Source organism: Psammomys obesus, unplaced genomic scaffold (assembly GCF_907164565.1).
Source record: "Psammomys obesus unplaced genomic scaffold, mPsaObe1.curated_primary_1811, whole genome shotgun sequence".
Lineage (NCBI taxonomy): Eukaryota > Metazoa > Chordata > Mammalia > Rodentia > Muridae > Psammomys > Psammomys obesus.
In genome coordinates this window covers 22,655,682-22,670,244 of record NW_026592890.1, presented here as the reverse complement: position 1 = coordinate 22,670,244, position 14,563 = coordinate 22,655,682, and the positions used below count along the sequence as shown (strand labels likewise).

Here is a 14,563-nt window from a genome sequence, read left to right as displayed (position 1 = left end):
AACCCTCACACGTCGGCCGTCGGCCACGCAGCTGAGTGAAGCAGCTCTGCCGGGGCTGCCAGCGGAGACGTCGCCCAGCGGCCCTCCCGCATTCGCATCCCCATCGAGGCCCGAAGGCGAACAGGGGAGAAGGCTTCCCCGCAAGCCCGCACCACGGCCCCACGATCTCACTGCAGACGCCGACTCAGGACACTGGTATTAATTTACATCAGCTTCCCTCCGCCCTGGGCCGAGAGGAACGCTCCAGCGACCCCCGAGTCCTCCCAGAGCCAGGGCTAGAGGGGTGGCTCGGCAGCCTAGCACGTCCCCAAAGGGCGGACACTGCAGTCCAAGGGCAGAGGCTTCCATCCGTACCCTCGCCTTCCGGTCACCGCCAAAGCCCCGCCCATTTGGGCGGTCTCAGCCGTGCCGTAAAGTAAGGAGCGCTCTTTGCCGCTCATCAGCCCTCCCGTGTCTTTACGGCAGGCCGCATTTCATGGCTCCAAAATGGCTCCCCCTATGTAGACAGTGTCTGGGGTTTCTATCACAGGTGGCCAGTGTAATTCTGAGCAGCAGCTGTGGTCCCGCCAGCCTGGGCTGCAGAAGCAGCAAACTTTATTCCTGGCTACGGCTCCAGAAAGCCACACTTCTCCGAGGGTTTGGAATTGTTTCCTTTTAGATCTTGAAAGTTCCTCTTCAGCCCTTGTTTACTGTGACATTTCTGGACACCTATCCCAGGTCCCTGACCCTCTCAGACTCAAACCATGAGCCTTCGGCAGCTGCTGTTGCGCTTGTCCGGTTATCTCCGGGCTTCTGGTCCCCCATATCAACAGTGGTGGTGCTCCAGATCCCTCGACACCATCTCCTCGGTAGGCTCCTGGCGTGGCCGATCTTCTAGGTGTCCAGCCCACTGGAATCAGGTGGTGTCAGAGGCAGAGAAGATCGTGGGCTATCCCGCATCCTTCATGAGCCTCCGCTGTCTGCTGAGTGACGAGCTCAGCAACATCGCTATGCAGGTTCGGAAGCTGGTGGGGACTCAGCACCCTCTGCTTACCACTGCCAGGTGAGCGACCCCGTCTCCCCCTGACCACAGGACCCACTCGTCTTTTTATTTATTTATTTTATTTTTTATTTTGCTCAGGACATTCATGCTAATTCAGGGTCTGGCCAGTTCTTTTATCACCAGTATCCACTCTCCCCACCCCACATCCCCGTCAAGACTCACGCTAAGTCTGGATCTGGCCCGTGCTTTTATCCCTTCTTTCCTTTGATCTTTTTAGACATCTTTGATGTTTCTTATACTTGGCACACCTCAGTGGGTAAATAGTTTTCTTAAGAGAAAAACGTGAGTGTTTTTCACAGTTTCTTTTAACTATTAGAGGTACAGATGGTTCAGTGATTTGTGAAGATACCAGTCAGATGTTTATTTATTTAGTCACATTCAAGTAGCGGTATTTTTAAAATGGGATAGAGCCAGGCAGTGGTGGTACGTGCTTTTAATCTCAGCACTTGGGAGGCAGAGGCAAGTAGATCTTTGAGTTCGAGGCCAGCCTGGTCTACAGAGCGAGTTCCCAGACAGCCAAAGCTACACAAAGAAACTCTGTCCAGAAAATGATCAAAAACCAAAAAGGAATAAATATTCCCCACTATTCAATTGTTTACTTACAGAAAGATTAAGATAAGAGAGACAAAGTGGACAGCTCTTAACAAATATCCAGGTATTGGACTATCCAGGTAGAGATCATTTTCCTCTCGAGGCTTTTAACCACTTAATGCTAGACTAGTGTTAAACCTGCTACTAGGGTCTTTAAAAACCTTTTATCACACATACACATAACACACACACACACACACATAACACACACACACACACAAAAAAAAAAAAACCAAAAATTCTCATACCTTGTGGTTTGTAGTTTATTTCAAACATACAGAAAGTTGTTAGAATAAAAATATTACAAAGAGAATTTGTGGGGATGTCATTGCCAGTAAAGTGCTTCTGCATGTACAACGACCTGAATCTGATCTCCAGCAACCATGTAAAAAGGCTGGAGGCTTGTAATCCTGGCACTGAGGATGTAGAGACTGGAAGATCCCTGTGGTTTACTGGCCAGCTAGTCTAGTTCAACCAGCAAATTTTTGGCTGAAAAAAAGAGACTCTGTCTTAAACCCAGTTGTGAAAAAGGAAACAATACAAAAGATGGCAAGTGGGCTTATGAGTGTTCAAAACCATTATCACTTAGAGAAATACAGATTCACATCACTATGGGATGCTGTCCCATGCTTTGAGAAGGAATGAAATAAGCACTGATGATAAGGCATCCTGGTGAAGAAACAGGAAAAATTAAATTTGGCATGCATGTAAATTGGTATGGCCAATCTGGAAAATGATAGTTTCTTATAAGAGTAATTAAATAAGATTAAATTGTACACCTCATTCATTATACTCATAAACATTTATCCGAAAGAAATAATAATAATAATAAAAAACCCAACCTTGTCTGTATCTGAACTTATACAGGGATATTTATAATGTTGAAAGTTGATTGTAAATTTGTCAAAGTCTTGTCAGCAAAATGTTGATAATTAAGAGGAATTGCCCCAACTTGAACAACCCAAATGTTACTTGTTGTGAATGCTTGATCAAACTGTGATACATCCATAACCATAAAGTTCTATTTGGTGGAGCTGAAGAGATGTCTCAGTCACTAAGTTGCCTACCATGCAAACTTGAGGACCTGAGTGAGCTTTGATCCCAAGTATCTACAAAAAAGCTGGGCACCAAGAGTGTGTACAAGTGGATTCTGCAACCCGAGTGTTGGGTTGCAATGCGCAGACAGGCCAGCCCATGGACCAGCTAGCCTATATAATTAATGAGCTCAGTGAGAGGCAGTTTGAGCTCAGTGGGTTTAATGAGAGACCTTGTCTCAAAATATAAGGTGGAGCAAGATGAAGGAAGACACCCGGTGTCCACCTCTTACCTCCACACGGGTACACATCTATTTGAACATACGTATGCCCTCCCAAACACAAGCACTATTTGATAAAAAAGAATATTGATATCAGTGCATACAACTTGAATGAATCCCAAAAGAATTATGTGAAAAGAGTTTTTTTTTCTTCAAGAAATTATGAGTTACCATGTTATTCAGCTATTCTACTCCTAAAAATATTTCCAAAAGAATTGAAAATGGAGTTTCAGATATATATCTATATCTATATCTATATATATATATCTGTACTTATGTTTCTAGTATTATTTACAATAGCCAGAGGTAGAAGTAGATCATGTATTCATCAGTGGGTGAATGCATTAATGAAGTGTGATGTATACATACAATAAAAAACTATTCAACATTGAAAAAAAGCTGGCATGTTATAACAATGATGAACCTTGAAAATATATGCTAAGTGAAATAAGCAATTCTTAAAAAACACATACTGTGTAATTCTACTTACACGAGCATCGCAAGTAGTTGAACTCAGAGAAAAAGGGTAGAAACTGAAGAGCAGTTATGCTAGCACTACTGAACCATAGACACTTCAGAATGGACAGGTTGTGCATTTCATCAATATATATTTTAAGGTTTTGTTTATTTGAAGACTGGGCCTCACACTGAAACCCTGACTGGCCTGGAACTCTCAGTGATCCATCCTCCTGCCTTTGCTTCCTGAGCGCTGGGATTAAAACCACCATACCCAGCTTTCAAACACAAGTTTTTAAGAACTCAGTTTTATAATTTTTTATTATTATTTTTATTATTTTGATCAGTTTGACACAAGCTGGAGTGATCTGGCAAGAGAGAACCTCAATTGAGAAAATGCCTTTATCAGATTGGCTTGTAGGAAAGACTATGGTGTATTTTCTTCATGAATGATTGATGTGGGTAGGCACAGCCCACTGGGGAGGATGTTCTGGGTTGTATAAGAAAGAAGGCGGAGCAAGCCATTAGGAGCAAACCATTGAGCAGCTGCCTTCCATAGTCTCTGCATCAGCTTCTCCTTCCAGATTCCTGCTGTGGCTCCCCTCAGTGGGTCATGGCTGGGATATGTAAGCCAAATAAGCCATTTCTCCAGGAAGCTGCTTTTGGTCATTATTCTAGCACAGCAATAGATGCCAAACATTTATATCATTAAAAAAAAAATGCCAACGTATAGAGATGGAGAACAGATGAGTTTAGAAATTAGGTGACAGTGTGGGGAGCAAGGAGGAGCAAAAACTGTGAAGAGGTATATCATGCTGAGGGAACACGTTGAATTCTTGTGCTAATCTGGTAATGAATCTAGACAATGGATAAAGCTGCTAAAAATGGAAATAGAATAAGCTTGATTTAGGATTTTAGAATTATGCTACAAGTAAAATTTCATCACTATGAAGTGAAGCTGGGTCCAAGGAACAGAGAACTCTTATCCTATTTCTTCAATGTATTGTCTGTAATTATTTCAATATTTTAAAGACTTAGATATATCACTTCAACTCAAGTCATATTAGGGTAGGAGAAGCCTAAGATAAAGTGGATGAGAAGGGGAGAGAGGAAAAAGCTTGGAAGGTTGCAGTGAATAAGAGGTTTCCCAAGCTGATTTCCAGCGTTATTGCCAGCTCTGAACTGTCTGGAAACTCCTGTCAGACCTGGATTTGGCTTGTAAGAAGGCCCTTCTCAGTGAAAAAAAGTTGAATGCATTGATGCAATGAAAATATGGTTCTCCACAATTTAAAAATCCTAAACGCTCAGAAAACAGTATATTTTTCAGACTCATAACCTGATCTTAATGGATGTGGGACTTTTTGGTTTTTATTCATCCCAGTGAATGTGAATATTCATTCTGTTGCAGAAATATTAATGTTTGATTACAGACTCAGTTTAGTTCTTGTTGGAATGCAGGGTTAAGAATACCTTTTTAAATCAGAAAAGTTGCCTTCTGAGAGATATTTGTTTCAGAGGTGTGGTGGTTTAAATAAAACGGCCTCTGTAGGCCCAGATACTTGAATACGTAGCCATCAGGGAGTGGCACTATTTGAGAAGAATTAGAAAGATTAGGAGGTGTGGCCTGCAGATCAGGATGTAACTAAGCTACTGCTCTAGCATCATGAGTGCTGCCACACTCCCCACCATGATGAAAGTAGACTAAACCTCTGAAACTGTAAGCAAGCCCCCAACAGAATGTTTTCTTTTATAAGCATTGCCTTGGTCATGGTGTCTCTTTATAGCAGTAGAACAGCGACTAAGACAAGGGGAGCTTTGCATAAGGAGCTGTGGACCTGTCCAAGGTGGACAGTGTCCTGTAGGAATGCCCAGGTAGATTATTAGTGCGGAAGAAGCTAAAGGGAGCCACAGTGAGTCAACCTCTCCCTTCCTGCCAGCACAACCATGGCCTGTGGTTTCATTGCTGCCTGTCTAATTCAGTTTAGTACCCACTTGCATAATATATATTTTAATCATTTATATCTGCCAATCATTCATATTTAAGTATCTTTTATCTTTGGTAAGTTTACTTGGTATACTGTTGCGCAAGATAGTTTTTATTGTCATTGAAGAATTGCCTTGATCAGATTGGCCTGGGATTGTGACTTTGATGACTCATGCCAGAGGGCCCAGCACACCATGGACAACTCAGCACCATCTAGGCACATGGACCTGGGCTGTATGAACAAGCTAGCAGAGCCTGGTATACCTTTAATCCGAGCAGTCAGGAGGCAGAAGCAGGCAGATCTCTGTGAGTTTAAGGCCAGCCTGGTCTGCAAAGTGAGTTCCAAGACAGCCAGGGCTACATAGTAAGACTGATTCAAATAAATAAACAAGGAAAAAAAAAAAAAAGGAGGAAGAAATCAAGCAAGCTCACAAACTAAGCAAGCTAGTAATTCTTCCATGGTCTCTACTTTAGTTCCTGCCTCAACTTTCTTCAGTGATTAGCTGTTACCTTGAAGCATAAAAGGAAACAGAACCCATTATTCCCAAGTTGGTTTCATGGTGTTTATCACAGGGAAAGAAAAGCAAACTAGAACAACTGCCTTCTAGTGACTGATTGAATGCTTCCGAGAGCTTATGGACAGTGTGCGGTTGCTTCAAAGATGACCCAGATGCCTCTTGCTATGGAACTGCGCAACGTATGTAAATGCAGCTGACTTCTTTGGATATGGCTTTATTTGCTTTCATGATTCTGGAAAGATTGTAGGATTAAAAATTTGTTCAAATACTTTTATTTTTGGTTTTGCCTTCAAGATGCTCTGCTCTTATTTTAGAGTCGGATAGGTGGGACTGATCAGTATTCAATTATAGGAGTTAAAGTCTGGCTTTAGTCTCTTCTCTTAGAGGACATTGATTCCGCAGAAGAGGCCGCTTGTTCCCCTGTAGTTACTTGGCTCTCTAGAGAACCTGTTAGTCTTTGTTTGTTTGTTTGTTTGTTTGTTTGAATATGGTGGGATTCTTTAGAGTTCTTTCAGTATGTTATTAGAAATTTAATTTTAGTCTTCCATGTTTATGAAAGGCCCTTTCTAGTTTCAGTTCTGTAATTACTGACTAAAAACCTATATTTCTTACAAAGAACTTTTTCTTGGATGACCAGGTGAAAATTATAAATTTTAATTCATTCCACAAATATTTGAGGTACTCTGGGCATTGGGTGTGTAAATATGAATAAGACATGGTTGTTGCCGTCCAGGAATTCACGAGAGACGGTGCAATGAGCAGGAGCTCTGGACTTGGACTGGCTTCTCATTATGGGCCTACCAACCACTGAGCTGCGTGGTGTGAGGCAGCTTTCTTTAGCTCCCTGTGCCTTAGCCTCCTCATCTGTAAGTAAGAATAAGAGTGGTGCATAGCTGTGATGTTTTATGTTTAAAGGAGGTACTAGAGATCACACAGCAGATCTCCAAATGGTAGCCTTTGTTATTACTATTAGAAATCTGTTTTAGCAAGATCGTAAGCCCAATTTCAGAGTACCTTGAGAGAAGAGTGGCACGTGTCACCCAGTGTGCCACACAGACAGACAAGGAGAAAAAGGTGTCTTTCTGGTGAACTTGAAGACTTCTAAAGGTGGAGTAGCCGGTAAATTGACTTGTGTTAGATGAGAAAGAAATGACTGAAGCAGGAAAATTCAGACACAGAACTGGTTGGCAAAGTCTAGGAAAATTTGCAGTGGTATTGGATAAACATGGAATCAGATGAAGCAAAAAAAAAGAGTCCAGCAATGTCTGCTGCTGCCATGATGGAGTAAGCAGTTAGAGACTTTAGACTTGCTTCTCCACTGTAAATAACCAGAAAACTGGGCAGAGCAGAGACAACAGCAGCATCTCATTTCTTATTGCTAAAATCTCTTGTTTGTAGCTTCTGTTAGTTAGGGTTGCTATTGCTATGATAAAACACCATGACTAAAAGCAACATGGGGAGGAAAGGGTTTACTCCATCTTACAGTCCGTCATGAAGGAAAGTCAGGGCAGGGCCTCAAGGCAGGACCTAAAGCAGAAGCTATGGAGGAGTGCTGATTACTGACTTGGTCCTCATGGCTTGCTCAGCCTTGTTGCTTTCTTGCTTTCCCCATTTATTTATTTATTTTTTATTCATTCATTCATTCATTCATTCATTCATTTATTTATTCATTCATTCATTCATTCATTCATTCATTCATTTATAGGGCTGTATAGCCAGTTTTGAATTCATAGAAAGCTGCCTGAATGGTGTGTGCCACCACACCTGGCTCAGCTTGCTTTCTTACACAATTTAGGACCACCCACCCCAGCATGACACTGCTAGCAGTGGCCTGGGCTCAGCATAATTATTAATTGAGAAAATGCTCCACAGACTTGCCTACAGGGAGTGTGATGGAAGCGTTTTCTCAGTTGCAGTACCTCTTCTCAGACTGACAGATAATCATTCGGGACAGGCTTGTCCCACTGCAGATATAAAGCAGTTTGTTTACCCTTTATGCTGTACATGAACACTGAGACTATCTCTAGTTTTTGGCTACTGTTAGTGAAACATCTACGAACCAAATAAAGTTGATTTAAGAGATAAAGAAAAAGCTGGGGCCAGAGTTTGAGATGATTTTTATATTACATTAAGAAGATCTAATCTTAAGCCAGGCAGTGGCGATGCACGGCCTTAATCCCAGCACCTGGGAGGCAGAGGCAGGTGGATCTCTGAGTTCAAGAACAGCCTGGTCTACAGAGTGAGTTCCAGGACAGCCAAAGCTACCCAGAGAAACCCTGTTTTGTTTTTGTTTTTGTTTTTTGGGGGGCGGAAGGGAAGAAGAAGATCTAATCTTTTCCTACTGTCAGTAAGAAATACATGACCAGATGAGCTTTTTAAAAGCTGATCTTGGCAGATGTAGAGATCCTGAATTAGAAAAGATAAGCTGGGTGCAGAGAGACCTGGAAGAAGACTGCTGTAGAGTAATAATTTCTTCTGTAGCTGCTAGTTAAATGTGTCCACTAATGGCCAGGTCCTGTGCTTATCAGAGAGAATACAAAGCCCACCAGACAGTATCATTCACATTGACCTACTCCTCAGCAAGATTTCTAGTTAAATAAAAGAGGCATATAATGCTATCGGAGCAATCAAATATTTTTATATTTGTTATGATTACCATGTTTAAAAATTCAGTAATGACACAGAGGGAAGAATGGTTCTGGAATCAGGGATAATGGATTGAGAAGTCTCAGTTACTCCTGAGTGCTGACCATGAGATGTTCTTGGGGACTTAAGGATGAGGATGGGATATGAATTTAGGCAGCTGTTGTGAAACGAAGAGGAAAGAATGGGTTCAAAGTAATTCTGTGAAGTGGGGCTGAGAGAACTTGATGATTGTAGAGAACCAATCTGAAGTTAGCTGAGTAAGCTGCCACAGATCTTGAGGCAACAGGGGTCATTTGCAGGGGGCATGTTTGGAGAGCACAGAGAGAAATGTACATATTTATTGAAGGGTTGATGGCATGAAGAGATGTCTAAAATGCAACTAGAAATGGATTAGGTACCACTAAGGAAGGTGGACACCAGAGCTAGAGTTGGAAGTACTCAGCTCAAGTAAGATTGAAAGCCACAGGATTTCCAAGCTCTCAAGGATATTACATAGAATTTTGTCAGCATGGATTAATTAATTACAAGCAGAGAAACTGATTTGGGATTCCTTGAGCAAGGAGTAGCTAATCAGGCCTTCGAGCCTCCAACACCAAGGAAAAGTGACAGGGAAGCCAGGGCAGGGCTGAACAATCTCTACTGGCATGATGGATTTGATTTTTGGATGGATCCTCTAGCTTTAGAGTCCGGTGGGAGGCAGTCTGGCCTTTCTAGCATCATAAACCTAATCCAAATGAGTTCTTCTGCATGCCAGGAATGTGTGCCATGATCAGCCCTGCATAGGTCTTGGCCACCTCTTGGTCAGTTGGATGATAAATTAATATAAAGAAATTTCGTGAAAGGAGTAATGAAATGTTGAAAGGCAAAAGGCAGCCTGCCCCTTGCCTGAGCTTTCTGTGCAGATAATTGAAAAGATGCCCCACCTAAACCGATGCAGTTAGCCCTTCACGCCACTCTCACAGAGGCAGCTCACTCTCAAGCTTAGGACCGCTGATCTTTTAATTATATCACAACCTTTAATTATATACTTACATGTTGTTTAGACTGTGGGTGAAACCGTACATTGAACAATTAACGTTGTGCCCATCTAGACAGAGAACAGAGTAGGGCAAAGGAAATGCTAAGAAGCCTTGACACAAAAGGAATGGCTAGTGGTCGCCATTACTGTTTTCAATTTCCTTTGAAATTGAAATTTCAATTTCAAATTCCTTTCCCACCAGCATTTATTCAGGGTTGCAGTGCTTCCTAGCCAAGAGCCCGTATTTTCTGATCTTATTGGCTAGAAGTGGCCATGTGATTAACTTTTAGTAAAATAAAATAAATAAAAGAATAAAGAAAATTTGTAGAAATGCTCAAAAGTAGTTGAGGGAGCTCTCTCCTGCTTCCCCAACCTTTTCTTTTCATCCTGCTGCTTTGAATGCTGATGTGCTGGCTGGGGGACTGGAAGTGAGTTGTGAGTGCTGGACTGGACAGTGGGAAGCACTGTTGCAGTTTCCACATAGTTCTCTGACCTCCCTTCAGCCTGCTCATACATGAAAAGGAAAAATATTTCTTACTGCTTGTACTGGCATTTGAATTTTAAGACACAAACAGTAATACTGGATCATAGCTAACCATGCACCATGCGAGTATCTTGGGTTATAGCTGCAAATGGCCATGACCTCAGCAAGGTAGGATTCTCTGCTTGGTGAGCTAATTCTTAGCCTCATCCTGCAAGGTTTAATCACTTATGGCCCAGTTGTCTATGTAGGGAATATAAAGCAGCATGACAGGAAAGTCACAAACAGAGAATACATGTCTCTTCTAAGGACAAATTGCTCTGTTCATTCTGGGTTCCATTGTAAGTAGGATACACATCCCTTCTTGGGAATTGCCGTATCTCTCTATTTAAGTCTCCCTTGCTTTTTCCTGGCATGATGAGCCAGACAGCAATCTCAGCTTCTAGTTCATGGAGTCTCTTGGTGGAAGCATTCTTTCCCTGTACACAAAACCTTTGTTAGTTTTAGAGGAAACAAAATCTAGAGAACGCATTAGTTGTAGTTGTGAGAAGTGCTGTGTCCAGTGCTAGCTCAGCTAACAAACTGCGTTCCACAGCAGTAGCGCAATTTCCCCATAGGGTGATTCCCCATGGGAACCTGGCCTGTGTGGCTATGGGCTGGTTTACCATGGTGTGAGGCAGTTGCTTCTGGAACATGAGGGGAATGCATGTCTAAGAACACAGAGCCCTTGATTACCACCTATTCTTGGTTTCATTCACCCGAGGCACTCTTGGGAACATGCACAAAATAATACCTCTTGATAGGAGTGTGACAGATTGTAGCATCTGCACTGTGAGGAGTCACCAGAGTTGGCTCCTTCTGAATAAAAGGCTCATCCTGAGGGCTTCACATCTTGCAGATGCTTAGCAGTGATGCCACCAAGTTAGCCTTGGTGGAAGGATGTCCCTGTTATTGAGGACATGTGCAGCCTTCTAGTCCTGTCAGAATTGCCACATACTAAAGGACTGACATCGACAATAGCCATTCTGTGTCTGCTACTGAGATAGTTTATGATCACATGGAACACAGATATTTTCAGGTACTATCCCTTTCCAGAGATTTACCCAAATTGCCCTTCTCAAAACCATCTTGTCACCGACTGTCCAGATATGTCCCATCCCAGTTCTTATCATTCAGCCAGTCTACGGGACATGTTTAAAATTGTCATGTAAATCCTATCTGCAGACTGCTTACTGAAAAACTGAAGGAGCAGGGGTTTGTATAACTCTGCTTTCCCCTTAGGGAAGGTTTGTCCTCTCACTTACTTCTCAGTATTCCCCTGAATGGAGTTGCGCAGTGATCCTGTGCTTCTGTTGATTCTAATACAGTGGATAGGTCTTTTTGTAGCCAGGGAGCCATTTTATCCCTCTCAGGCTTGGTGGTCATAGGGAGCTCATGAAGCTGTCGGAACAGATTGGGAGCAAGATGGATGTTGCAGGATGCTCATGAAGTATTTTGCCAGCGGTCTGATTTACAACTCAGTTGTGCCTTGAGAATCCATTTGGGCCTGCTGGAATTTCGAGTTAAACGCACCCAATAATAACTAATGATGAGCAGCTTGACTGCATGGTCACTTAATGTTACAGTCAGTTTTCACTGGAGCCCAGTAGCAAGCCAAGAGCTGTGTCATAAAAGGAAATAGTTACTTCAGCCACTTGCTGAAATGGCTGTTGGCTAGTTCCAAAACCTTAGAGGTTAAGGTGTTTTCTCTGAGGGCTTTTCATAGGTGCATACAAAGTCATTTTATATTAAAACATTAAAAAAAATGTTTGCGCAATAAGCAAGTGGAAAGAGTATACACACAGAGGGCATATACCCAGAACCCGTCAGTGCCTTTGTCTTTCCACAGTTCGCTCCTTCTTGAGAAATTTCTAGAGGAATACGATGATGATAAAGAAAGAGAATTTGACGACTTTCCTCCCCTCTGACCTAGAGAGCCTCTGTAGGGATTCTGACAGCATATCGGGCCATCTGAAAAGTATAATAACTGTATGGCCCCTCATAATGATGACCGTGAGAGCACACTGTCGCATCATGGCCCTCTCCACCCTGCCCCGTTTACACACCCCTTACCCACCACCTGATGGACCTGCACTACTGACGCTTGTAAGAGAATACTTTTTGTTTATTCTTTGTCAGTTTCATGCATGTATACAGTGTATCTTGACCGTATTCACCCCAGCTTCCCCCAGGTCTTTCCCATTATGCACATGGCTGTAGTGTAGATGTAGAGTTCAGAGGACTCTTGACCTGGGGAGTCAGTTGTCTTCTTCCATCATCTGGGTTCAGGGACTGAGCTATGTAGCTGAGCTATGTAGCGTGCCTTATGCTAATAACTTTGAAAAGAAAATATTTATTTTTATTTTATGTATATGGGTGCTTAATATGCATGTATGTGTGCAGCATGTCTGCTGGAGCCTGTGCAGGTCGGAAAAGGCTGCTGGGTCCCCAGAGCTGGAGTTTCCCACAGTAGTGAGCCGCCATGGGGGTGCTGGTTGCTGAACGTGGGTCCTTTGCAAGAGGAATAAGCACTCTTTTGTTTTTAGAATAATGCCCAGGCGTCTCTCCAGTCCCATGCTAATAACTTTCAAGGACCAGTGGGTTATTGTGGGAGTCTCTTCAGGGCAAGGAACCATCAAGAGGAGAGAATGAAAATTCGGTTTAGATTGAGTTTGTCAACCTGGATCAGGCCTTCTAGAGAGTGTGATGGTGATTTATTGCCAGCATATTTAAACCCAGTAAAATTCAGGAAAAAATTTCTGTTGTAATCCAATCCCTGGTGCCTAAGAAAGCATAATTATATCAAAACTGAACTCATGGTGCATGCTATTTCTTCAGAAGGTGGGTTCTGGAGATGGGCTACCAGTATTAGCTTAAGGGCCTAAGGAATGATCCGGCCTGGTCTTGGCCATACAGATAGTATAGAGGTCATATGGACTGTTGGCCACATCTGGTTCTGGTTGTGGGAGCTTGGGGGAACCTCAAGCTGTAGAGATAATGTAAGGGTCATTTAGACTATCAGGTGCCTCTGGTCCTGGTTGTGGGAGCTTTTGGAGCCCCATCTGTAAGAGTCATTCAGATTACTAGCAACCTCCAGTACAGGTCATAGGAGCTTGATATAACTTGGACCAACAGATATGGCAATTTACCAGGCTATTAAATCACCTCCAGTTACCAGCTTTTTGGGTCAGAGAACAGGTTTCATGTCCATTCCTTTGAGAGGACAAACCTGTGTGCTTGATATTCTTGTTTTTTTTCTGGAGATCTCCTGATGTGCTCCCAACAGATTATTACTTTTTTTTTTTTTTTTTTTTTTGGCAGGTTATGATTCATTTGGGAAAAACACGTTCCAAAATATACAGCCTCCTCTTCCTTCATTTAAGGAATTTCTTCAGGGTTCTTGGGTTTGAGTGAGAGTTTCTGATTCTCAGTTCACTAGCTCTGGAGTTGCTTTATTTATTTAAATCAAAATCAATCTTAGTGGGCTTCCTGTTGCCTGAATTGCTATCATCTTTACATTAATTGTGTTAAAATTTTGAGAAATTAGAATTAAGACATTTTTCTTTTTTTTTTTTTTTTAACAATTATTTTTTTATTTTATGTGCATTGGTGTGAGGGTTTCAAATTCCTTAGAACTGGAGTTACAGACAGTTGTGAGTTGCCATGTGCATACTGGGAATTGAACCCAGGTCCTTTGGAAGAACAGAGTGCTCTTAACCATTGAGCCATCTCTCCAGTCCCAAGACATTTTTCTTTTCCTGGTCATTACTACTATATTAACAGTTGGTCTCCTTATTTCTGTGGTACATGATTGCTTTTCATTATTCCATAGGATTCAGAATTCTCTTTAAAAACAGCTTGGAAGAAATGTAGCTTAGTTAGCAGAGTACTTGTCTGCCTAGCACGAACAAAGCCCTGGGGTTTATTTGGGTTTATACCAGTATCATATGCAACCGGATGTGGTGGTGACACTCCTTAGTAATCTCAGCACTCAGGAGGTGGAGGCAGGAGGACCGAAAGTTCAAGGTTATCCTCAGCTACAAAGGAGTTCAGAACTAGACTAGTATATGCCATGTGAGACCTGTATGAAAGCAAACAAATAAAAAAAGCCAAAACATCTAAGCCGCTCATTAGTCACAACAAACATTTCTCTGTGCTTGTGGTTTAAAGAAAAGTTCAGTGAATGTTCTTCTAAAATTAGCTCCTAGGTTCTGGGTGCTAAACCATCGGCGGCTGCATCCTCAGTGCAGGGTCTAGGAGTGAAACTGTCCTTTCTGCAGTGCAGCTTGATTTGCTCCTCTTGTGACTCACCCAGCTTTTCACAGGCTTGCTTGCTTTCTTTTTCTATTTTTGCGTACTGAAACTTCATTTTAACAAATACTTAAAAATAGCTTTAAAAGTTACCATTCTTCTAGAATCTCTGTTGAATGTTATTTCATTGGCTTAAAAAAAACTTTTTTTTTTTTTTTTTTT

The 14,563-nt window shown here is 42.2% G+C and overlaps 1 protein-coding gene across 2 annotated transcripts in view; it reads left to right on the top strand.

Annotated features, from left to right (window-relative positions):
- Positions 1 to 490: 490 nt before the first annotated feature.
- Positions 491 to 14,563, top strand: part of Pdss2 (decaprenyl diphosphate synthase subunit 2) — a 190,392-nt gene continuing 176,319 nt past the window's right edge. For both annotated transcript variants that reach the window (XM_055615983.1, XM_055615982.1), the window contains exon 1: positions 491 to 1,042. In XM_055615983.1, the coding sequence (XP_055471958.1) occupies positions 744 to 1,042 (299 nt within the window). In that variant the 5' untranslated portion in view covers positions 491 to 743. The remainder of the gene's footprint in view (positions 1,043 to 14,563) is intronic.